The sequence below is a fragment of the Cryptotermes secundus genome, unplaced genomic scaffold, assembly GCF_002891405.2.
Source record: "Cryptotermes secundus unplaced genomic scaffold, Csec_1.0 scaffold753, whole genome shotgun sequence".
Taxonomy (NCBI): domain Eukaryota; kingdom Metazoa; phylum Arthropoda; class Insecta; order Blattodea; family Kalotermitidae; genus Cryptotermes; species Cryptotermes secundus.
In genome coordinates this window covers 606,433-631,731 of record NW_019734367.1, presented here as the reverse complement: position 1 = coordinate 631,731, position 25,299 = coordinate 606,433, and the positions used below count along the sequence as shown (strand labels likewise).

At 37.1% G+C, this 25,299-nt stretch overlaps 1 protein-coding gene across 8 annotated transcripts; it reads right to left on the bottom strand.

The window, feature by feature from the left end:
- On the bottom strand, positions 1-24,938 carry LOC111868919. 8 transcript variants are annotated; one of them, XM_033753236.1, is made up of 10 exons: positions 24,000-24,132; positions 22,791-22,932; positions 20,384-20,512; positions 18,341-18,558; positions 13,322-13,567; positions 12,052-12,160; positions 10,551-10,783; positions 7,331-7,942; positions 3,681-3,867; positions 1-3,468 (listed from the first exon to the last, which is right to left on the bottom strand). In XM_033753236.1, exons 2-10 carry the CDS (start codon positions 22,792-22,794, stop codon positions 902-904), a joined length of 4,305 nt encoding a protein of 1,434 aa, XP_033609127.1. In that variant the 5' UTR covers positions 22,795-22,932; positions 24,000-24,132; the 3' UTR covers positions 1-901. The 8 variants fall into 8 exon arrangements, with proteins under 8 accessions (XP_033609127.1, XP_033609131.1, XP_033609130.1 ...); XM_033753240.1 differs by lacking the exon at positions 24,000-24,132 and having other exon boundaries at positions 1-678; positions 1,111-3,468; positions 22,791-23,603; XM_033753239.1 differs by lacking the exon at positions 24,000-24,132 and having other exon boundaries at positions 1-3,138; positions 3,241-3,468; positions 22,791-23,599.
- Positions 24,939-25,299: the final 361 nt, after the last annotated feature.

Genomic DNA, 25,299 nt, shown 5'->3' with positions numbered 1-25,299 from the left:
TAAAATTTAAACATTTTATTTTACATCATTACTACAGACCTTAAGCAATTTTTCTACATAATCCCCATGATGACTCAGGCACTTGTTGTACCGTGTGATGAGTTTTTGTATGCCTACATCGTAGAAATCTGCAGCCAGTCCACTGAATCAGTCTTTAACTGTCTTCTACACTTCATCGCTACTCATGCGTGTGCCACCCAAAAACTGCTTCAAATGTGTGAACAAGTGAAAATCACTTGGAGCCAAGTCCGTACTGTTGCAAGAATGGAAATAAACGTCCCAGGTAAAGTCAGCAAGTAAGTGCTATGTGCAAATGGCCTTTGTTTTCTGGAAAACCCTCATACACTGAGCCCATAAATTTATTATTAATAAAACAATATATAAACCTTAATTCTTAATTCATTCCCATTCTCTCCTATTCACAAATTATTTTGAAAAACTATACTGAGAATGCAACTCTCAAAACCTCACCTCATTTCCAATCAAGTGGTAAACCTTATGAAGCTCAGTATTTTCACATTCCTTCTTTCTCTTCTTGTTAATTTTAAAAAGTACTTGGCACTCTGAAAAGCACTGAGAATAAGAATCATTCAAAGCATCCTTGAAACTGCTTCAGAGATGGCTGACCACATTCTTCTGGATGATATGAAACTGTTCCCTATTCATCTTCATTTTTATCTTTGGAAAGAGAAAAACCAGTCAGAACCAAATCTGGTGATGGGGGCGGGGTTAAATCTCATTAACTATTTCTTGCAAAAAAAAAAAAATCTTTAACGCCTAACATGGATGGTATGATAATTCCATCAATTCTAAACAAAATTTGGCATTTATGGTTCTTCCTTTTGGGACAAATTCCTTGTGAATGATTCCCCTTGAATTGAATCTCATTATTTTTCAACTTTCATGAATTGTTTTGCACTCCAATGCGTTTCAGAAATGATTTTGCCCAAGTGACATTCAGTTTAACTTTACCTCCATTCTCCTCCAAGAGACTGGGCTCATACTGCATTAAGACCTGTTTCGCAGTAGCAATTGCAAGGAAAGATGTTACCCGCTCTCCTGACTTGATTAACTCTCGAATGCATTCCTGAACCACTTCATCATACTTACCTAGTCTCATGGGACGACCACGAGGAGCATAACCAAGAGAAGTTACCTCTTTGTCCCCACCTGAACTGCTTCCACAGTGTTCACGTTTTAGCAAATATTTATCTCTCAAGCCACGAATAGTGCTCTCTGGAACATCATGGCCAAGAATAGCTCTGAAATGCCGACAAGCCCGCTGACTTCCATGTTCAGCTGCATATTTTCCCATCTCAGCACGCACCTCAGGACTGTAAACAGTATAGTTTCCTCGTTTCTGTCCAACAGTAGAACCTGCTTTCTTTTTAGAACAGAACCGTCGCACACTATTGTTCCTCTTTCTAGGTGTTTCTTCAGCACTCATAGGGTCATCGACATCATCTTCCATGCCACAGTCCACCTTCACAACATGTATTACCTTTGTTTCTTGCTCTTGTAATCTTTCTCTTTTGCTACAGGATGCTACTTTTCCTGATAATGGTGGTGCCTTTTTAATTTGTAGTTTCTTTGTTGCTTCCTCAGGTACAATACTGATAATCACATCTTCTGTATTATGCTGAGTCTGTGCTTCTTGCATCTGAATTGTAATGGGTATATCTGGGGTGTGCGATGTTTGAAGAACTGATTCTTTCTCAACTGTTACAGACATATCACTGTTAATTTCTGTCGCTATGGAATATGTGCCATCACGATCTGCTATTAATGTTGAACCGGAAGTATCGAATGGGAGGGTTGCAGTTCCGTCATGAAGAGCATGTACAAATGTGGTAGGCTCCAAATTGTGATGTTCTACTATTTGAGAATGATCTGGTACAGCAGTCTGCTGCTCAACAAGAAGGGAATCAGCTATAACTGAAGACTGTTGCACCAATACCTGAGAGTGATGTTGTGAAGAAGGATTAGTGAGAGTACCATTAATAAGCTCATGTGATAATGATGACTGCTGTGGTTGCTCATGCTGTAGATGAGGATGTGGTAGTGATGATGCCACTACTTGCTGAACTACTGTTGCACCATTCTGTTCATGGGACAACAAAATTGACTGTGATTCCAAATCTGATCGTTCATTTGTGTGCGTCTGGTGGGGTACAACTATTGTGGAATGACTGGACATGGGCTGAAACTGTTGCTGAGAATCAGATGCTATTGCTACTGTAATGGTAGGCACAGAAGAATGAGGAAGAGATTGGGCAGAGGTTTCTGATAGATGGGATTGTGTCTGTGTTATTGTGAGAGGAACTGACGTGACTACAGATTTGTGGGATACTGGAACTGTAGTGCTGTTGTCTAAGTGCTCTTGGTTATTGTATGAAGAGAAAATCGGCTGTGGTTGCTGGAAAGTCTGCAGAGGAATAGGGTTCTGGTTGAAAGCAACAGCACTCTGATTCACAATAACAGGTGTCTGTTGCTGATATGAAGCAGCTGCACCTCCACTATTTAGGGGTTGAAATGTTAAGGGTAAGGAGCTTGTGGTATGAGAAGCAGGGATAAGCTGGTTAGTGGGTTGAACGTGTGCATTATACACAACAGTAGTTGGACCACTGACCTGTGCATTATTCAAGATATTTAAGGAGGCATGGAGAATGTCAATAGTTTGAGTTGAAGAAGGCCCAGCTGCTTCCTGAACGCTGACAGTATTGGTAAGCTGCAACTGCTGTTGTAACATGGCCACCTGTTGAGTAGCACGGTGCTTGTCCAAGTATAACTTCCGGAATTTACGTACTGTACTCTCCTTTGGAGGAAATGATAACTTCTGGGCAAAGTGTTCTACAGCAACAGGAATACCAAAGTGACAAGCATAAGAACCAATCTCATCTTTCAGCTCATTAGTGTACATGTTCTTCTGCTTTGCATTAACAATACCATTGTTTGTCCCTTTGTCTTTGTTACTGCTGGCCTGCTTACCTTCGACATCAGGATGGTGACTTAAAAATAGTTTCTTGAATTTTCGAACCAGTCCACGTCGCACCTCTTGTCCTAACCGTTCTGTAAAATGACTGCAAGCCATCTCCACACCACAACGTGCAGCAAAACGGCCAATTTCTTCCTTCAGTCCTGGAGTGAAAGCACGATATAATTTAACAATATTACGCACTGTACTTTCACTCACTGTTGTGCCCATTCGCTGGGAGAAGTGACGAACAGTCTCTAAGTTACCATGTTCCATAGCATAGCGTGCCATTTCTTCTTGAAGTTCTGCTGAATATTTGTGGTACCTCCCACGGCGTCTACGCTCTTCTTTTGTTGAAGCCAGAAGTTTCCTTACAGCAGCTACTGTGTTGGCTTGCAGCTCAGCTCGCCATTTGTCTTTAGGCAAAGATTCCTGACTGGGGTGCAATTTCTGATTGGCAATTGTCATCAATCTCTCTCTACGATCCAAGTTTCCTACATAAAGGAGAGAAATGAACCATGAAGACAGTAGCTTCTGCCAAAGAAAGCAACTTACTATACAATTTAAAAACCTCTCTACCCACCTTGGCACAATCTCCATAGATCTCATCCCCTTCAACATCCCAATGTATGCATTATCTAAATTGTTGGACATGCAACATATGGAGACATTATAAATATTATAATGACAATTTCAGCTTACTCACCATGCTTAAATAACCTCTGTCTTCGCTTCAAAATTGTTCTTTTCAGCAGTCTTTTCTCTCTCTCAGTAGCTGGTCCAAGAGGTTCTTGCCCTTCAAGTGTACCCTGACGACGAGCTTCCTCTGTGTGTTTACGCTGATGAATACGGAATGATATCTTGGATGTAAAAACCTCCTCACAATGTCGACACTAAAAAACAAATATATTTTAAATTACACTAAATGTGACCTTCTTAAGTTTAAGTATGTCATTTAACAGTGTTTTCAGTATTGTGACCTGTTTTAATATTCATCATTATTATCTAAGGTATGCATATCATTTGTACATGCGGATATTATACAACATATGCTTATAGGAACTGAATTAACAAACTTAATTGATATCATTGTCAGCATTTCTTAGCAAATTTTAAATTATTTATGATGCCTCAGCCCTCACTCAAAAAATATTGCTATTCAAAACACATTAAAGAGAACTGACTGCTCACTTACATATACATAAAAAGATGGAGATTAAAGAGTCAATTACAAATTCAGGAAAAGACACTTAAAACATCTGATGAAATAAATATTGTGACATGTTGCGCAAAGCCGAGCCCCCCCCCCACACCAGCAGTGACGTGGCGGGTGAGTCAGCGCTCCCCTCCCACCCCTCAGCGGTAACGTAACGCTCGCGTAATAGGCGAGTAATCACCCCGCATCCTGGCAGCCATGCGCGGTGACGTCATGAGTGGAGCCCCGTAACCGGGTAACTATGCAAGGCGAATCAACAGCGGTGACGTAACCGGACAGCGTGGCTAGCAACAAGGGTGCCTATTACGTGGCCGTATTGTCCGATCGAGGCTACATAGGGAGAAGCGAAGGCTATTCACAGTCAGTTGTACTGTAACAGTCGCCGAGTCGAGTTGTACTGAGTCAGTCAGTGAGTCCTGGAGCTACCGCCGAGTTAGCCAGCAACTAGTCAGTTGTATTCTGGCATTTTGGAGTGTACTAATTGTGATACTGCAGATAGCAGTAACCGTCAGATTGTAATTTGGGTGATTGTGAGAGCGGATGTGAAATAAAATTCGCTACATCAATTACTTCGTGAAGTTATTTGTCGCGATATACGCCCGATACGCGACAATATACAATACAATAGAACCAATATTCTACTTCAATGAGAACAGTTTCTCTCACAGAAAAGCCGTGTTCCATAAATGCTCTTATATGTTAAGATACCACAACAAAACAAATGATGAATGAATTTCAGTTAGTGTAACTTTACAGACAATAAAAATGAGGTACAAAATTTGGCATGCTTCTTAATTTATACTACAGCTTACCTTGTTGGTAGGATACTTATTCAAGAATCTGCTGCAATCCTGGTGCAAGGGATATCATTACTGCACTAAGTTTCACTTCAACATTTGCTCTCTTTCACTAATGTTACAGTATCTTCCCATTTGAATTTTAGTATTGAAATTTGAAACTTTTCATGAGATATATGAGATGTTTAAAGAACACTTTGCAAAACACAGTACACACTTTACATTAAGACACAAAATAGTAATAATAACAAATGGAAGAAAAGGGTGGTATAATAATAGCAATAAATCAGAAGTCCGAAAAGAGTGTGCCTTGAACCTATGCTTTTTGTCACATTCACAGACAGAAGTTGCAAGAATCCACCTATTCACTTCACTGTATCTGTCCATACATAACAACTTGAGACTACTGAATGGAATTTCATAAATTCTGATATTGGATAGTTTTTGGATATTAGTTTTACTAAAATCTGTCAATACATTTCAGTTTCTGTTGAAGTCGGAAAACAATAACACACATTATGCAAGACATGAAGTTTTTGCATGCATCTTGAGTGTTAACTTACACCCAACTTAATAAATACTTATCATAGTGAAACTTTGGCTTGTAAGGGAATATGAAACCTATATTTTATACACAATACAATTTTTAAGTCTCACAGTTTTTAAGACACACAAAAGAGAGTACATTCAGCAGAACTGTTACACTATGCATACATTTGCTAACTTCAGAATATATTTACAATGCTTGTAAAAAAGGGCAGAAAGAATTACCTGCAGACTTTTAAAACGGTGATATTCATATAAGAACCCCTTTAGTTACTGACAATCAATCTCAGAGAGACATTCATAAAATACATAAGACTGTCAGTTAATACAATATCAGTATGTCCACCCAAATTCAAAAATAATTTTATTTAGAGAAAATTATATAAGAGTAAAAAATGTTTTTGATAATAAAATATTTGAATAAGTGATTAATTTTTATTATTTTGACTACAGTTATATCCTGTTATACAGAACCATGAAAACATAAAACTAAATAGGTTCCATATTTTTTGTAGAACTATACAACCTAAGTTATTTGGAAAATGCAAAAACCAGAATCAAACCTACTACAATTCTCCACAGTTATATCTGTCCTTTCATAGGGAAGCAAACATGGATATTAAAAAGGGACAGATGAGAACAACAGACGCAGCGGAAATGTGTTTAGTTACAGCAGGCACAGAAAATATGTCAGATCAAAACCACTATGAAGAAGCTGAAAAAGACAAGTGGGTCATGTCAATTTGATACAGCAGCTAACATGACTACCTTCCTCTTCAATGGAATCTTATAGGCCTCTTTGATCTAGTATGTGATTAATATAAACTACTACCTTCCTGCTCTGACAAATTTCATGATGGAACATAATTTGTAACCATGTGCTAGAACGACTTAGAGGTGAGAAAAAGACAAAATACAGAAAGGTTTTGAGAGTAGAGATGAAAATCTCTCTACTAAATCAGTTCTTTCATTGTGATCACAGTTTATAATACTAACCACTATTCAACATACACTAAAGTGTGCTCCTTATTCTTTTCAATATGAGATCCTCATTGTATTTAACTAATCAATCCCACAGCCACGTCCCTTTTTCACCACAAGCAGATAGAGGGAGCAACAGATTTTGTTGACAAGCTGATTCTCATTAATTTTGGTAACAATTATGATTCTAATGGACTGCAAGTTTGAGTGCTACTGCACAAAGCAAAAGTAATTATATAAAATTCTTGATAACTGAGATTGAGAAATCAATGTTCAAACGGAGACAAATATTTTGTGATTCAATCTCAAAAACTTGAGACTTGCACATACCTAATAATCTGCACTTTTCAAAATATATTTAAGCTGACCAATTCAAGGAGGATAAGACATCAGATGTTGCATTTCACTAGCCCTGAAAGACTGTAAATACCGGTCTTTCATACTGTGTCTAGCCGACACATATGCACTACATCACAGACACTGTTGCTGTGCATGGGTATTGAAAAGGAAGGTGAAGGTGGTACTTCATATGAGTAGTACTGCCAACCTCATGACAAATAGGCAACACACCAATGTCAGTCTCAATCGGTAGACAACATATCATCAAGAATAAACTGCACACCCCAATCCTTGGTGGCTTTTTTAAGAAACAAAGGTGAGAGATATTTGAGATAATACAGTAATTATGTCCATATGTGATGTTCACTGTCCATCTACGTACATCATTAAAATATGTCTCTACTACCGGCAATCAGGATATTCTGAACATTTGTCTCAAAAAACAACAAAGCAAAAGGAAATACTTCCAAAACTTACTTGTAATATACTACTCTGTAGCCTCCTCCTCTTAGATAACGTTTCAGCAGGCTTGTCTTCATCTATCACATTATGATTCTCTTTGTCTTCCTCCAAGTAACTCACTGGGCTGCGACCAAACATGATAGTGAAGGGAGAGGATGACTCTCTGCCAGGTGTGGTACAATACTCGAAGAGAAATCTCGCCAATTCCAAATCCCACGCATGAGGGTTGGTTTCTACAAATTCATCCAAGAGCTTTCCAACCCAAGTGCACTGGCTTAGGTTATCATGAAGAAATACAAGCAAATTGTGTACTGTGGTATCACACACTGATGTGAGCTGTGGTACCATTAAACCACAGGTTAATAAGGTATCTTGTAACCGTGATACATATTCCTTATATTTACACTGTGCTATCTCTAGGATTTCTTGCGGCACACCGATAACACTGCACTTTGCAAATCCAAATGTACAAAAAGTTTTATATACAAAATCAGCTATATGACTGGCATGATTATCACCTGGCACTGGATGTGCAACAATCCAGTGAGAGAATGGATCAGCTAGTGTAATAATGAACTCATTCCCAAGAACAGTCTTTGGATAGGGGCCATACAGTTTCAACTCCACCTAAACAAAAGAAAAGTAAAAAATGAGATTATAACCCTGGAACTAAATTTAAATTAGGAAGTTCTTGAAAGAAGATACAAATTCCACTTTCTTTCAAATACAGGAAGGCTAGAAGGAATTTAAGAGCAATTACTGACCATAACTTTGGTCAACTACCTGCTAAATGTCATAGCAATCCAAGAAATAGCTTCAGGAATTTGTGATTTCTGGTTTTCTTTACTAATCACTGAAGTTATCTTCATAGGTTGCATCCTGTTGTGTTTCTCAGACATTTATATACGAATTAGGTTAACCATCACACAACAAATATACTGGCGTTTAATGTTTTACAATTAGACGTTTTATTCCTGCTACATGTTTCAGTCATATAAGACCATCAGGCAGTTAACACTGGAATATGTTTAGATATTGAGCTACTGATATAGATCCATACCAACACAATATTATATAAGAATGGAAAGTTTGCCTTAAGCTGGTGAGAATTACAATTAATATAGAAAATTCAAAATAAGATAAAAGAAAAACTATAAAAATGATATATATACCATGTGTCAAGATATATTAGGTGATGTAAGTGATGACTATATTACAGAAATATTAAAAAATATTAAAAATATTAAAAACTATTGAGTATGGGAGGTTATGAATGAATGCATACGTCATATTTTATGATCATATAATGACTCATATGGAAAATATGCACACCTAATACATCACACATTAACAACCCGTACATCATAGGAACTTGTCTCTGGGCTCCACGACCAGGCTTACTACGTAGAAAGCTTCCAACATCAAAGATCTACAAATGACACAACATGCCCAATTCTAACCTGTAGCACTGGAACCTTAGAATTGATTTGGCATATATATTTTCTTAACCTCCCATACTCAATAGTTTTGAATACTTTTAAAACATTTTTATTATTTTTAAATATTATTTAATATTTCAACCAAAAAGAGTCTAGGTTATTATGAATTGAAGAAGCATAAACCATGGTTTAAAGGACGGTTAAAGTTATTAGATCAAAGGAAACAAGCCAAATTGCAGTGGTTACAGGATCCCAGTCAAATAAATGCGGATGATCTCAACAATATGATACGAAACCAAATTGATGAGCTTGCAATGAACAGTAAGAACAAGAACATTAGAGACCTTTACAGTGGAACAGATGACTTTAAGAGGGGTTATCAACCCAGAAGTAACTTAGTGAAGGATGAGAATGGTGATCTGCTTGCAGATTCCCACAACATTTTGAGTAGGTGGAAGAACTACTTCTCTCAGTTACTGAATATGTCAGGCAGACAGATATCCATATAGCTGAGCCGTTAGTACCTGATCCTAGCCCTTTTGAGGTTGAAACTGCAATTGCAAAATTGAAAAGGTATATATCGCCAGGTAGTAATCAAATTCTGGCAGAACTTGTTCAAGCAGGAGGTGAAATATTACATTCTAAGATCCATAAGAGAATTAATTCTACTTGGAATAAGGAAAAATAGCCTGATCAGTACATTAGCCATTCACAGATTTCAAGAAAGCCTATGATTTGATTAGGAGGGAAGTATTGTACAATATTCTGATAGAGTTTGGGATACCCATGAAAATAGACAGGCTGATTAAAATGTGTTTGAATGAAATGTATGGTAAAGTCTGAATAGGTAGACATCTGTCTGATAATTTTCCTATCCAGAATGGTCTAAAACAAGGAGATGCTTGATCGCCACTCCTGTTCAACTTTGCTTTAGAATATGCCATTAGGAAGGTCCAAGAAAACCAGGTGGGATTGAAACTGAATGGGACACATCAGCTGTTAGTCTATGCTGATGATGTGAATCTACTGGGTGATAATATAGATACCATAAAGAGAAAAACACAAACTTTAACTGATGCAAGTAAGGAGGTTTGTCTAGAAGTAAACACAAAGAAAACTAAGTATATGTTGCTATCTTGTCACCAAACTGCAGGGCAAAATCATGACATAAAGATAGGTAACAGATGCTTTGAAAATGTGGCACAGTTCAAATATTTCAGAACAACAACAACAAACCAAAACCTGATTCAGGAGGAAATTACAAGGAGACTGAACTCAGGTAATGCCTGCTACCATACAGTTCAGAACCTTTTGTTTGTTTTTTTGTCTGCTTTCTAAGAACGTAAAAATCAGGACATACAAAAGTATAATTTTGTCTGTGGTTCTGTATTGGTGAAGAACCTGGTCTCTGACTTTAAGGGAGGACCATAAAATGAGGGTGTTTGAGAACAGGCTGCTGAGGAGAATATTTGGACTAAAGAGAGAGGAAGTGACGGGAGGATGGAGAAAGCCGCATAATGAGGAGCCTCATAACTTGTACTCTTCTCCAAGTATAATTAGAAGGTTCAAGTCAAGGAGGATGAGATGTGCAGGGCATGTAGAACGAATGGAGGAGAGGCGAATGCATATAGGATATTGGTGGGAAACCCAGAAGGAAGGAGAACACTGGGAAGACCAAAACGTAGGTGGGTGTACAATATTGAAATGGATCTTTACAGACCATCCTCAGAGGGACATCAATACAATTCGAAGCCATTATTACAATATGTGTTTGAATGCCAAGATATTTCTCTCACCTTCTGCCATACTTTACTTGTATTTCCATTTCTAGTATTCTTGTCCTTGTCGGAATCATCTTTGCTAGTATGTTCCAACTGCTGGGATTGCCCACTGCCACTGGTTTGTACTTCTGCAGTTTCTGAACACTGGCTGCACTGCCTCACAAAATTTGCTACATCTACATACAATCCTTTCCAGAAATAGAACTGGTTGAGTCCCATATACATCTTCTTTAAACCTAAATGAACACCTAATGGGAAAAATACTGTCAAAATAAACTCAGCTAAGCAACATCAATTACCAGAAAGTAAAAAAGACACATAAACAACAGAAATTTTTATAAAACTTCAATTCATCCTACAGATTTTTGTGGGTTATTTAATGATGCTTTCAGTAGCTAGACTATGTAGTACTGAATTGACGGATAACAGGCGAATGATAATATGGACATCATTTGGAAAGAAGTGGTTGCGGCCTAATCACAGATCTATCCTGCCATTTGCCTGGGGGGACTGAAGAAAGTAACAAAAAACATCAGGATAGCCGGTGTCTCAGCCAAGATTCAAACCGACCACCTCCAAAATAGGCGTCAAGAGCATTACTGCAACACAGTTCCATTCAGCATATTGTCCTATCATTATGTAGTCAGGCGTTTGAAAGCTCCAAGTTGTTTAATCAGAACTAAAATATTTGCCAAGATGTATGAATGAAATGTTCTGCACTGTTTGCATACCAGTAGTATATAATATGTAGTCTTAAGAGAGTTACTTTCAATGTGCAGGTCACGAGACAGCCAATTCTACATTATAGCACTAGCAAATCAGTCACTGAAAACAGAAATAACTTCATTTTTATGTAAATAAATGAAAGGATATCCAACATACAGTACAGGAAATGGAGCCTGCTGGCTATATGAGTCTGGCAATTACATGAGAAAACTATTACAGAAACTCGACACAAAGTAAAGACAACACTTTCCTGCTTCATTTCTTGTGTGAGTCTCCCTAGACTACATTGCAAATTGATGGGTGAAAGATTTTGGATACATACAATGTAATGCAGTGACATATTTGACTAGCCTCTACAATAATGGCACCTGCATGGGGGTGGATCATGGGTAGATCAGCTAGTGGCAATCGGGAGAACTATCATGTGGCAGGTGAAGACATGAACATTAGAAATTTGTTTTCAAATACATTTATAAAAATGATACTTTTTTGAATATTTGCTGGCTGAACAGGAATTCCAGACACTTGGATATCAGATAACCAAGTGTTTATTTGAAGAATACCATTTTCTGGTATGTGGCACTATGTAGATCTTGTGTGAACCGACGTTTTGGAGGAATGTATCGCCTCCAAAACATCTGTTCCCACAAGATCTATATAGTGCCACATCCCAGAAGACGGTATTCTTCGTGATCACCACCGTGAAAATCTCAAATCCAGCAAAGTGTTTATTTTATTATAAAGCCACCCATGTCTTAACAGTGTATCAAATTACCACATATTACATCACCTGTTCCTTCTTCGATGTGAATATTCTTCAGAATCTCTCTCTGCTGCATCTTTTCAGTAATTACTCTTTTAGGTAACTTTTGACCATAGTAGAGTACACCCTCCATAATCTAGAAATATTAAAGTATGCATTCTAGAAAATTATTGGCTATCCACATTAACACAAGCTCAGTAGATTAGCTCAATGTACTTGCATTAAACCACAACAGCCAAAAAGATAAGCTCATTGTTAAAAACTCAGCATAGCATTTTTGTCAACAGACAGCATCAATTATAATACAATGTTTGGATGAACAATTGTGGGTTTTCTGAGCAACTGAATTTATTCCCAAGCAGCCTTGGCATTTTTAGAAGATAATTCCAGAGCAGGGCATGACAGTCAAATGGTTACTCACAACAATTATTCATGTGAAAGTGTAGCCAGTATTTGTCACAAATAATAACCATTAAAACTTCCTTTCACATTAAGAATTCTGAACTCTATTATTCATGAAGAGTTCTACCTTCTGGGATACAATGTTGTGGTAGCCCCTAAATGAAACTCAACTGACATTTCAGAGGAATACTGCCTCCATCTTTGGTGTTGAAGAATATACCATGAAAGAAACCAGCATAAAGCTTTGCTTGCTGCCTGCTTCATGATGCTTTCTTGCTTGGCTTATTCTTTGACCCTGAAGATGGAGGCAGTATGTTCACTCCAAATATCAGCTGATTTTCAGTGAAATACATAGCATTATGCTCAGAAGATGGATCTCTTCATAACAACTGCTATGAGCGAGGCATGTGCTACGAGATCATGTGACGCGGGTATTTCACGGGGCTAGTAAAAATGGCTTCGTATAGTGTGCGGTGCTTTCTATAAGTTTTAAATAAAGTTGTGGACTTTGGTCAATATGTGACATGGTGATAAGACTGTGATATAAATACAGTGATTCTAGGTTAGTGAATTACTTTTTTGGCCACCCTGATTTAAATGGACTTTTCCCCTGTGAAAAATACTGAATAATTCAACATTTTTGCAACTTCTGCTGCCTGTTCCCTGTCTGAGGTAAGATTAGTTACATTTTATCACACATTTTCATATTTTGCACTTACATTATTTATAAAAAGAGTTATTCAAAAATAATTCAGCATAGAGGGTACTGAGAGTTACTTATCATACTAGCAGTGAAAGGGTTAATATCAAATTCATTCCATACAGATTTCTCACTTTCAATTTATTCACACCTTAAACAGCCTGATGGAAAAAAAAAAAATCATCTTGCACTTACTTTATAATTACGAGCTCTTTTCTTCAGTATTTTTTTGTAACTTTCAGTAGCTCCTACTGGCATTGCCTGTGAAGCAAGATAGTTATAAATCTCTGCATAATAAGATGAATCTGTTTCATCAGAATGTCCTTGATGGAGTCCCAATGCAAGCGAAACCTGATTTTCTGAACAAATATCTGCATCCTGGTGACTGGACTCTGTACCACCATCGGCATTTAAACAAGGAAGGTGCTCATCAGCTTCAATCTGCAGTTATCACACACAATAAAAGCAGAATACATTTTAACAAACAGTGCAAAATGGAGAGACTATAAATGTAAGTAAGAGCTTGCACTAACAGATCTCTATTTAAAATAAACAACACTGCCATACAATACAACATAAACTCTGGTGACAGTGCCCTGTGAGATGTCCCATGTTTAATTCACTGGCTGCTTGAAAGCAAATATGATAGACATGTCTAGTTTTTTGAGATAGCTATGAAACAGCTTCAATTGGACCCCCAAATTTCCCAGATTTTCTGAAGTAATGCAGCAAACATTCAAGCCACCAGATCAATAGGTATAACTGTGTTCTATGACAAACAAAATTTGCACCTCTCACAAGGGAAATAAAGATTGAACAACCTGGAGTATGCACTTAGTAAAATTTTGTTTTGTTTGTTGTAGTCAGCCTATACTTTTTTGAGAGTACTACTACTGTAGTAGTAGTAGTACATTTTGCCAGAGGCAAAATGTTTAACATAAAAGAAAGATCTGAAAAGTTTCATCATGGATGCTTTTACTACTACTGACAACAGACTTCATGCTGGAGTAATTTCAAGTATTCCAGCCAGGCTGCAAAGCTGTATCAATGTGAAAAATGGACATATTGAATATTCAGTCATTAAGGAGCATGTACTTGAAAAATCCACAGACAAGTATGTATTTACAAAACTGTTAAGGTATCTGTATAGGAAAGTAAATGAATATCCTTCTCATTTCCCCATTCTTTATAAAGCAATACAGGTCTACTGTCAACACTTTAAAATATATTCTGCTGAACAATGGATTAAGATGCAGTATAAGCATTTTCAATAGATTCAGCTATACTATCTATATAATATTTGACTTCAGTAAAATGGATAAAACTGTTAGATACAATAGAAATTTCTGCACTGACAATACTCATAATATACTTACTGGTATTATACAATATAAATAAAAAGAAAAATGTCTCCAGGTCTACAACCCTAATTAACTTCATGGAGATCACCACTTCTTGAGAAGCCACAACTTGCACAGCTGTGCAAGAATTTCCCAACATTTTATGGTACCCAAAGGATCATACCATTGGTGCGTATCCTGAGCCAGATCAACGCTGTCCATACCACCCCACCCCATTTCCCTAAGATCCATCTTAACACTATGCTCTCGCCTACATATAGGTCTTCCTAGTGGTTCTTACCTTCTGGCTTTTCCACCAAAATACTGCATGCATTCCTCTTCACCCCCATGTGTCCTACATACCCTGCACATATCACCCTCCTTGACTGATAAATGGCACAGAATACAAGTTATGAAGCTCCTCGTTATGCAGTTTTCTCTGTCCTCCTACCACTTAATCCCTGTTTGGTCCAATATTCTCTTCAGCACCCTGTTCTCAAACATCCCTCAGTCTATGCTCTCCCTTAATGTCAGAGACAAAGTTTCACACCCATACAAAACCACAAGAAGAATTACAATTTTGAATATTTTAATTTTTATGTTTTTAGACAGGAGACAAGATGACAAAGGGCTCTGGACTGAATGGTAGCAAGCATGACCAAAATTCAATCTCCTCTTAAATTCCTTCTGAATCAAATCTTGATTTGTTACTGTCATCCCCAAACATCTGAACTGTAACAGATATTCAAAACATTTGTTAGCTATCTTTATGTCATGATTTTGCCCTGCATTCTGGTGATGAGACAGCAAGATATACTTAGTTTTCTCTGCATTTAATTCTAGACAAACCTCCTAACTAGCATCAGTTAAAGTTTCTGTTTTTCTTTATGGTATCTATGTTTTTGGGGGGGGGCACGTGGTAGCATAGTTGGTTGAGGCACTATCTACACGCCAAAGGTTGTGGGCTCAAGTCCCGATGAGGGAGATTTTTCAATTTAACTAATCCTACCAGCTGCACTATGGCCCTGGGGCCCGACTCAACCTCTAACAGAAATGAGTGCCATGAACCTTCCAGGGGGGTAAAGGGCGGCCAGCACATATGGCCGAAAACCTTACAACCATCTGTGAACCTACTGTCTACAGAAAATGTGGGAGCCTCAACATCTCAGAACCCTATGAGCCTTCACAGTCTGTTACATGGATAGCTTTAGCTTTACCTTTCATCTATGTTATCTCCCAGCAGATTCACATCATCAGTATAGACCAGCAGCTCATTTCAGCACCACCTGGTTTACCTGGACCTACCTAATGGCATATTCTAAAGCAAAGTTGAAAAGCAGTGGCAACAGAGCATCTCCTTGTTTTAGATCATTCTGCATAGGAAAATTATTAGACAAATGTCCACCTATATGGACTTTACTACACATTTCATTTAAACACATTTTAATAAGCCTAACTAGTTTCATGGGTGCCCAAAATTCTATTAACTGAATCACAGGCTTGCTTGAAGTCTATGAATAGCTCATGTACTGTCTCACTGTACTCCCACTTTTTATCCAGTATCTGACAAATGTAAAATATCTGATCACTAGTTGATCAGTTACATTCAGAACCTGAGAGAAGCAGTTCTTCCACCTACTGAAAGAGTTGTGGGAATCTGCAAGCACATCACTATTCTCATCCTTCGCTAAATTAGTTCTAGGTTGGTAACCCTTCTTGAATTCATTTATTCCTATATACAGGTCTCTAATATTTTGTTCTTAATTAATTAATTAATTTTAATTTTTTTAATTCGCTTAGTGGGGGTTGGAGTCCAACTGGGTCCACTCGGCACGGCGCCCATTGATTGGCCTATCATACCTGCCCTGGGTGATTATGATTGATGATGGAGAATTTGGTGGAATGAAGATTGGCAGGGGAAACCAAAGTACTCGGAGAAAACCCGCCCCAGCACCACTTTGTCCACCGCAAATCCCACCTGACCAGACCCAGGCCGCCGAGGTGGAAAGCCAGCGACATCCTTGTTCTTACTATGCTGCCTGCTGGCTTTACATATTATCTGCCTTGGATCCTGTAATCATTGCAATTTGGTACGTTTCCTTTGAGGTAATAGTTTTGAACACCCTTTTTAAACAATGGCTTATGCTTCTTCGTTCATAGCAACTTAGACTCTCTTTGGCTGAAATGTTTATATTCTAATAGTTTACCAAGCTCTATTAACATCCACCTCAGCATCTAAGTTTTCCAAGGTTGCAAACCTATTGATATTTCAATCCGATACTATTCCTTAGCCCCTATCTCATTTAATTTCTGACGCTGAATCTCTCCATATGAGATCTGTGCATTGTCCATTGACTCACCACCAGTCTCCCCCTAACTTTAGCCGCCAGATAATGGTCACTATCATGGTCAGCCCCCCTGAAAAACAAGACATCAAGTACACTTGAGTGCCATCTCCTATCTCTCAAAATATGGTCAATTTGATTTTGCATCTTTCCATCCGGATATGTCCAAGTAAATTTATGAATGTTACAATGTGAGAACATCATATCGATAATCATATTTTTGGAAGTGGCAAAGTTGACTATCCCAACTCCACTATAATTACTAATTTTGTGTAAAGTCTCATACCTAGTGGTTGGTTTGAAAATGTCTTCCCTACCTACTTTCGCTTTGAAATCTCCTAACAAAATGTTCACATGGTATTTAGGGAATTTATCAAATACACATTCCAGTTCATCATGAAAGCTGTCTTCCACATCATCAGCTTTATCCTCTGTTGGGGCATGAATATTAAGAACAGGGATGTTACACCAGTGACCTCTTACTTATTATGTACAACATCCTATCACTAAAAAAATTATACCCTCTTAACTGCTGATATGATTCTCTTATACACAAGAAAACCTGTACCTAATTCATGGTTCTCATTCCCCTTTCCATAGGAAAGCACATATTCGCCTGATGGTTCAGTGCCACCTCTGTGCCATCTGACTTCTGTACTTCCACTAAATCTAATTTATATTTTTTAAGGGCCGCGCCATAGCTCAAGCGGTTAGTCACTGGCTTCCCACCGTGGCAGCCTGGGTTTGATCCCAGGTCTGGTCAAGTGATTTGTGGTGGACAAAGTGGCGCTGGGGCAGGTTTACTCCGAGTACTTCGGTTTCCCCTGCCAATTTTCATTCCACCAATTGCTCCACAATCATCCTCACCTATCATCTGGGGCCAGTACAATAGGCCAGAAGTGGCCACAGTACAAGGGACTTAGTACCACCCCACTAGCAACAAAAAAAAAAACCGATATTTTTATAGTTCTTTTGCAACTTTCATGAGTGAAAGTGCCAGATAAAGACTTCTTACTTTCCAAGTACCAAATCTCATGTCCATTTTCTTTCACTTATGTCATTTATCCAATGAATCCATGCAAGTCCAAGGCCCTTTGTGACATTTCGTAATGAGCTTATTTTTTATGGTGAGTTGTTAGTCCCATGCCAAACCCCCAAGCTGGAGGACCACCCTTGTTGGCTGTCTGCAACTGCAATATATTTGCAGCTACAACTCTCTCTGTATTTGACCAACTGCTGAGAGTATAGATGTGTAATGATATCACTTCTCATTTTAAATCTGGAAAACACTTCCTCCAAATCACTGAGGTTCAGGTTCTTTCATCCCTGTCCTCCATAGCACACACCAGGACAGTACCTGAAATTAGACTGTTCCATGTAGTGATCTTGAAATCATCATTTTATGCTACACAACCTCAACTTTGGAGAGGTACATCAAATGTAAGATAATCTCTACATTCTATAAACCTGTCAAAGTCTCCTAAATGTTATCTTAAAAATCTCATAATCTGAAATAAGAATTACCTCACCTGAGTGTACTGCTGTGTTTCAACTGCACTATAGTGCTGTCCTTGTAAAGTTAACTGTTCTTCTACTAACTGCGATACTGCAGCATATGGTTGCTGTAATTCCTCAGAACAATGGACTGATACAGGAATCTGTATCACAGTCTCACCTTCATTCCTACATGTGTTAGATGCTACAGCAACTGCATACACGCAGTCACCATTCACAACTTGCTCAGCAGCTGCAAGAATGACAAATATGTGTTGGTGAAACAGGCATTCTGTTCAAAAACATCCGTACTTCTTCATCCAGGAATATATTACTGACCACACATCTAAATTTGACAATGTTGCTTTGTGGACTGCTTATTATACGCGTATAAATACATTAAAATTAAAATGCCAATTCAGATGCTATCAAATATCATACAATGAAAAACAAAATGTAGATTTGAGGTTCTCACAGTAGTGGATATGAAAAGTTCTACCTTCTGGCATATAATTCCATGCAATCAATTTATGGTAAAGGTTAATTTTCAGCATACTACACACCACTATATGCCAAAAAAACTGAATTCTTTAAAATCAATTTTTTTTTTTGCAACAGATGTCATTCAAGTCCATTTCTGGTGAATCTCTGGACTTTCTGCTATTCATCTTCATATCAGTCTTCAAAATTTGCCTTGTTCTTACATAAAGAACATAAACATTATGTTTGGGTTATCTTACAAACATATGCGGGTTGGAACTTTAATAGTGGCAACTATTTATTTACAATTGATACAAAATAAATGCATGTTTCAAAGTTTTACTGTCCTTCAATGCAGTCACCAGCATTGTGTACAACCCGTTGCCAGCGATGTGGAAGTCATAGGATACCTTTAGCAGCACCTGTTGTGTTGATAGTTCAAATGGAGCAGTATACTGCCTTAAGAATCTCTGGAAGAGTTCTGAAGCGAATGCCATGAAGTGGTTCCTTCATCTTAGGAATAACATCGAAGTCATAAGAGCTTAAGTCCGGGGAGTATGGTGGATGGAACAGCACTTCCCAGCCCCATCGATCAAACAAATCAGCCACAGCTTGCGCTGCATGCGGCCGAGCACTGTCCTGCAAAATGATGGGTGGGTTCTGCAGAAAGCGTCGCCACTTCTTTCTCAAAGTTGGTCGCAGGTTGTGTTCCAAAAATGAACAGTAATACTGCACACTGACAGTCTGCTGTCAGGGAACGGTATGCATTAGGATAACACCATCACAGTCATACATGAGAATCACCATAACTTTCGCATTGCTGGATTTCTGACAATCTTTTGATTTTCATGGTGGTTCCACCTTGCCACTGTTCTGTAAGGGAATGCAGATTCCCTGCAAGCCTCTTGAAGACCTTGATGACACTGTTGTGCTGTATGGCCTCTGGCACATTCAATCTTTATTCAACTCCGTTGTTCCTGTTTTGAAAACATCATGACAACTCTACATTAGACTGCCAGCTAACATGAGGCTCTGTTCTTCTCGTCACTGCACTTGCATGTGATGTGGGAAGGGACAGTCCATTTGCTCTGAGGTAAGGTAGGTATGTAACTAACATGTGGTATAAGCAACATTATTTGGTTCCGTTGCTTGGCGTCTCTGCAGCAGTGTTGCCACTATTAAAGTTCCAACCCTAGTTGTTTATAGATCAAACACAGACTTCCAAGAAAAAATTAATTTTCTTTTAATTACATATCAGAAGTCCTTCCTCTTCGTGACAATGATTTATTAAATTTGAATACAATATTTACAAAGGGCAAGAACAGCATTTTCTTATTACATTAAGATTATTTAGTAAGTACTGAGTTCAGTATTCCATGTGAAAACAAACCCTGAATATCACAAAACTATTTGTTTCATTAACATATACACTGTGGGATGTCATATGAAGAGACAACCACTAGTTGAACTGTCCTATAGGATTTATTGCAGTTATTATTATAACTATTATATATAATACTATAACATATATATATACTATAATATAATACTATAACAGTATTATAACTAACAATAAAATCTAACATAAATTTCCATACCTGTACTAGAAACACAGTTTTCCAAATTTACCACAAGGAGTCCTTGTTCATCTGCAATTTCCATACTGAGAAATTCCAGTATGGTGTGATTGAAGACGGACAGCTTACACGTAGATAACTTTAATTCAACTGAAAGAAAAGAAGAAAAGACCAGAATATTTGTGTGTTGCTGCAAGTCTGAAAAAATGATATAGCTTAAATGAACATATCACTGAGACAATCCTATTCCAGTAACAGCACAAGAGTGAAAAATTCAAGAATTTGCCACTGTCTAGTCCAATATAAGTGCAATATTGGTATCCTGTACACTAACTGAAGTGGATGTATTATTTTTGATATTATGTTGAAGAAAAAGTCATCATCTAAGCCAGCATGATGAAACAGGTGTAACAGGAAGAAGGAATTACACCACGACCTGACAGTCTTCCAGTTCTTTCAGTTTTTAAGAAAAATGCTCTATTTCAAAACTGATCACATGTTAGAGGTGAAAGACTGAACACCACAGTCAAGTGGATACCAACCCTGCTTTGTAATCTAAAGGCCCAGGTTTAAATCTAGGTTCAGAGTTCATTCATTCATTTGTTTATTTACGTTCCATGGATCCTTACATGGTTGGAAGACCAGTGGCTATGGAAATAGTCAAAGACAACAGGACAAATCCCATCAATTATATAAGAAAAATTAATTACACTTAATCCAAAACAATTACACATTATCCAAGTCAAATCACAATCATTACGACAGATATAAAACATATATGTAAAAGAATACAACACAAGACTACAATAATGAAACATAAAAATATACTACTATGCATCCAGTGTATAACAGACCAAGATCGTTAATTAATATTGAAGTTAAAATATTCCCCCAGTGAGTAAAATGAATTTAAGAGCAGAAATATTTTTAAAGCAAATACAAATTGTTTTGTATTATGAGCTTACTTCTTTATGTTAGAAGGAAGATTATTAAAAACTTTTATTCTGAAATAGCATGTTCCTTTTCCAAATACTGTTAAATTACATATTGGCTAATGGAAACTGTTATTGTGTCTTGTATTAATGCTATGAATCTCACACTTAAGATTTAAATTGTTCTGTTTTTAACCATAAATAGTAAGAGAGCAAATACGTGCTGTCATTGCACAGGAAGATTTTCAGTTCCTTAAACAATTCCCTGCAAGAGTATCAGAAGTCCTAATTAGTAATAATTCTAATTAGTAATAATTCTAATTACCCTTTTCTGTAGCCTAAAAATATGAATACTACTGGGAGAATTTCCCCTGAAAATTATATAATAGGTCATAGCACAATGAAAATATGAAAAATAAATCATTCTTATTGTTTCCTGTGACATATAAGGTTCAATAACCCTGATTGCATAATGGGCCTAACATAATTTAGACATAAACCAGTCAACATGTCCTTTCTTGTCAACATATCGTCACTAATTAATCTGAGTAATTTGGTATTAGTATATATAGGAATCTGATTGTTACCATAGTCAATATGCACATCTACTGGTTAGCTATTCTTAGTAAAAAATTGTATAAAATATGTTTTATTGAAATTCAGTGTCAATAAATTAGCTTTAAACCAATCATTTATGTTTTTAAATGTTTGAATAATATTGTTTTCATATTCTAAAGGACTAGAATTCATGATAATTATGTTGGTGTCATCTGCAATAAGAACAGGTTCAGACTGACTAATTATGTTTGGCAAGTCATTTATATATAAAACAAACAATAAAGGTCCCAGTATCCATCCCTGGGGAACACCATTATTAACTTTGCCCCATCTGGAATGAATATGCCAATTATCTGTTACAACCCTTTGGTACCTGTCTTTGAGATAGGAATTTATCAATGCATTGGCCTTACCAACTATTCCATAAAATTCTAGTTTAGATAGTAAAATGTCATGACTGACAAAGTCAAAAGCTTTCCTCATATCACAGAAAATGCCACCTACTAATATTTTGTTATTCAGTACATTTAATATGGGGGCATACGGTAGTGTAGTTGGTTGAGGCAATATGCTACAAGCTGGAAGGTCACGGGATCGAATCCCAATGAGGTGGATTTTTTTCAATTTACCTAATCATTCCACCCACACCATGGCCCTGGAGTCAACTCAGCCTCTTAACAGAAATGAGTACCAGGAATATTCTTGGGGGTAAAGGGCAGCCAATGAACAAGGCTGACAACCTCATTGCCATCTATGAGTCAACTGTCTAGAAAAATATAGGAACCTCAACATCTCACAACCCTATGGGCCTCCATGGACTGTTACAGGGATACCTTTACTTAGTGCATATAATATATCATTAACTAATTTATGTGAGGCCACTTCAGTAGATGAATTACTCCTAAAACCATATTGTTCATTTGCTAATATGTTCTTACTCATTATATGTTGGTGCAGTCTTGCATATATAACCTTCTCAACAACTTTTCAAAAATATGTCAGTAATGATATAGGTCTGCAGTTAGTCATATTAGTTTTATCTCCATTTTTAAATAATGGTTTTATTTCTGAATATTTCAACTAAGTGGAGAAGATGCAAGTTGAAAGAGATCTGTTACAAATATAAGTTAATGGGAGCTAATGAAAAGTGCACTGATTTTCAGAATTCTAACTGGGATTTCATCATAATCATTAGAAAGTTTTGGTTTTAAAGACTTAATTATATTTTCAATTTCTTTAGTGGAGGTACAGTTGAGTATAATTTCTGGGAAAGGAATTGTGAAAGCTTGAGACAGATATTTTGAATATTTGTGAGTATCCGATTCTATAACGTGGCCATCATTTGCATTATTGGTATTGATCTTGTCAGCTATAGTTGTAAAATAATTATTTAAAGAATCTGTATCATATCATGATTATCAGTTAATTTCCTATCAATGTTTAAAAACTGCATACCAGCATTATTAATTTTTCTACCTGTGTCTGATGTTATAATGCTCCAAGTGGTTTTCATTTTGTTACTAGAATTAGAAACTAATCTATTATAATGAATATTTTTAGCTACTTTAATAACATTTACCAAAAATGTTAAGTATGTTTTATAATAATAGTTTAGTTCTGGATCATTACTATTCATAAGAGTTAAACAGAGCTCTCTTTTGTGCTGACATGAAATCTTTATATCCCCTGTCATCCAAGGATTATTTTTAGTTTAATCTTAACTTGTTTTTTTTTTGGAAAGTTAGAGTAGACTATTCTTAGGGAAGTATAAAAAAGAAGTTGAAAATTGTATTAATATCTTGATCAACAAAAATACTGTCCCAAGTTTCATAATTCAACTGAATCAAAAACTCATTCATAGAGGACTTACTATTTCCTTACTAATTGGGTGCAACTGTTATGTAAGTTAATATTATTTATATATATAATCTGGCCATCATGATCAGAGAGACCATTAACAAGCAGACTTATGGCATAATTTACAATTCTGCTAAGATCAATAAAAAGATTATCAATTGCAGAGATTGAGTTATTTTGGATTCTAGTAGGAAAGTGCACTGTACTAAAGGTTAAAAGAAGAAAATAAGGTGTCTAATTGTTTTTTCGTTGTTTTCTTCAATCCATACAAATACATTCTGGGTTAGTACCTCAAATTAGGCTGCCTTCTTCCTTCCATATCTTTTCCCATTCACTATTCACAAATCCCAAACATACATCGCGTGAAGAAAGCAGTCTTCTGGGATTTGGCACCGTGTATATGTGGTGTTAACCGACGTTTCGGAGGAACGTATCGCCCCCATCTTCAGGGTAGAAGAAAAAGTATAAGAATTCTGCAAGCATTCTTATACTTTTTCTTCTACCCTGAAGATGGGGCGATACGTTCCTCCGAAACGTCGGTTAACACCACATATACACGGTGCCAAATCCCAGAAGACTGCTTTCTTCATAGTCACCGCCGTGAAAGCCTCAAATCTTACATACATCGCGTGGACTACTAACAGCGTCGTTATGATTATTAACGTAAGTTTTCAATTGAGGTTATCCAAGAACGTCCACCCAATGTCAAGGAACGTCATTCCTACTTTGACATTTTACTTTCAAGTGTCAAAATTCGCGCTATGATCATTCAAATCTCTACATTCACTGGTTTTTACAATTACCTAAACACCATGATATCTACTTTAAGAAGTATGTTCATTTATTTATTTCAAGCAATAAATGAGTCTGTTAATCCTATGAGAGGTAAATCCGAACTGTGACACCAATGTTCACACACAAGGAAGAAAATGCGTGTAAATTTTATCACTGCAGTTCAAAATCTACAGGCACATTTTTTTCTTACTGTGCAGTCTCAAACCATTCTTTAGACGCCATTTTATAGCTATACTATTAATAAGCTGGTATGCGTTGTTTTAAAATGGAAAAAGTGTATCTCATCTATGAGATGAATGAACAATTAAAGCCTACAGAGCTATTGTACATATAGTTCTCTGAATCTTAACATAGCGCCAAATTTTTATAAATTGGCAGTCAGAAAATTTAGCTTCGAAGACACTAGTTCACCTCTTCCTCAGCGATATATTTAGCGCGGTATACGCACACCTTACATGTCACAGAAAACCACCAACGGATGCGCAACTCAGTTTTAAACACGGTTACTAAATAGACGCGAAGCGAGAAAGGGAGTGTCACCGACATCACCCATGGCCATCTCATGTGATTGAAGCAGATGTTACATCAATGAAACAAGCACACGTTTAGAAGATTAGGCGTATGCATGAATTCCATCAGGACTCAGATTATCGCAGTAGGAGTCAGAAAACAACTCCGTCCAATGTGATTATGTGTGAAAACTTTGGCTTTATGTTGGTACCATAAAGAGAATTTGCCGGTTGATTGCTTCAATTCTGATAGTACACTGATTTTATCAATAGACATAAAATAGTG